At 44.6% G+C, this 1,597-nt stretch overlaps 1 protein-coding gene across 1 annotated transcript; it reads right to left on the minus strand.

Moving 5' to 3' along the window:
• Positions 1-593: 593 nt before the first annotated feature.
• LOC105061190 (pathogenesis-related protein PRB1-3-like) lies at positions 594-1,317 on the minus strand. The gene has a single exon (XM_010945167.3). The coding sequence runs from the start codon at positions 1,271-1,273 to the stop codon at positions 785-787; it is 489 nt and encodes a 162-aa protein (XP_010943469.1). The 5' UTR covers positions 1,274-1,317; the 3' UTR covers positions 594-784.
• Between the last annotated feature and the right edge of the window lie 280 nt (positions 1,318-1,597).

Consider the following 1,597-nt stretch of genomic DNA (forward strand, 5'->3'; position numbering starts at 1 on the left):
GTGCTTGAAAGATAGATTGTTGAGTTAAATAATATGTACAATGTATATTATGTTTGAGCAAAAAGGAGGTAAGGCCACAATTCATTTCATTAGGCATGGATCGGAGAGGAAAAGTTCATATAACATCAAAAGTAATTTCATTGAAGGTCATGAGTTCCACAAAATTACACAAGTTAGTTTCTCAAAAGAGGAGGGAGACCTACCTATCTCTTAATTCCACATTCCAAGTACTAAGGTTTGAACCTAAAATTTCTAGTTCGTAAATAGAGTGTGAATATTAGAGTAATGAAGTGTTCACTCTTCAAGTTAGTTGTTTATTTAATTAATAGGTTATTATCTGGCCTCGCTTTAGATATTACTTCTATCCTTTTATCCGTTTTGCGCATATGGTCCGTTATGTCAACAAATAAAACTTTTGCGTTTACGCACCCGAGGTGCGCCACAAAATCATAATTCCCTGCACCGTGAATGCGACGATTCCATGCATTGCACGTGCGGGGCACCGTGAATGCGACGATTCCATGCATTGCACGTGCGGGGCATACACGATGCCATGCGTCATCAAAAACACCATCACATAGTACTTTGGAACTTTCCCTTCTGTTTAAACATTTTATAAGCGTGGAACCCAGCATTTTATTCCAAAACCATTGATTACCAAACATCTTACCATCTTCCGTCTAAAATCTCAAACATTTATCCTTTGGGCCTACGATGCATGATCCTGGCTCACATTTTATTGCCTATACGAAACTACGTATTCACTTAAGAGTGACGCCATTCTTCAATACGGACGCTGCCCCACAAAATTACCCGGTGGGTAATAGTTGCAGGTGATGAAGATGCCGCCGTTGTCGCAGACCACCCTTGCGCAACCGATGCTGGTCGAGTCTCGCCACACCACCTGTGTGTAGTGCCCGCACATCTGTCCGTCGGCGCACGTATTGCTGTTGTAGTCATGGTACTGCTTCTCTGACACCCACAAGTTCACAGCGTCCGCCGCCGTGTAGTCCGCCCCGCTGCCGCCGAAGAGGTTCTCACCGTAGGATCCATTGGAGTGGACGAGCTGGCAGTCGCCAGTTCGCTGGTTGGCATAGTCCTGGGCATAGACTGCCACAGAGTCGTTCCACGACACCGGGCCAACACCGACGGCGGCCCGAGCGGAGTTATGGGGGCTCACGAAGTCTTCGGGGGAGTTTTGGGCGATGGTGGTGTGGATCATGCCTAGAGACACCGCAATGGCAAAAACAAATGGAAGGTTTGAGGAGCTCATGGTTTTACCTCTCTATTTTGCTTTTTGCGCTTTGGAAATCTTGAATGTTGTTTTTGATTGGAGAAATCCTTGTGGCGGGGATATTTATAATGGATACGGTTGTAGAAGTCTTCGGTTGGCTTTGAAAGTCAACGCTTTGGATTATTCAAAGTCTTTCACTCTCCGGAGCTCATGCCTGTGTTTGTGGAAAGGTGAAGAGATAAGGTCACGGGGCTCATGTGTAGATACCCGAGCTAAAGATTTTTTTTCTTTTTTCTCTAAAGTGGTTGCCCATGTCAGCATGGATACACCCAAAAAAATCAAACAATAAAATATCTTTAAACA

This window comes from Elaeis guineensis, chromosome 2, assembly GCF_000442705.2.
Source record: "Elaeis guineensis isolate ETL-2024a chromosome 2, EG11, whole genome shotgun sequence".
In the NCBI taxonomy this organism is placed as follows: domain Eukaryota; kingdom Viridiplantae; phylum Streptophyta; class Magnoliopsida; order Arecales; family Arecaceae; genus Elaeis; species Elaeis guineensis.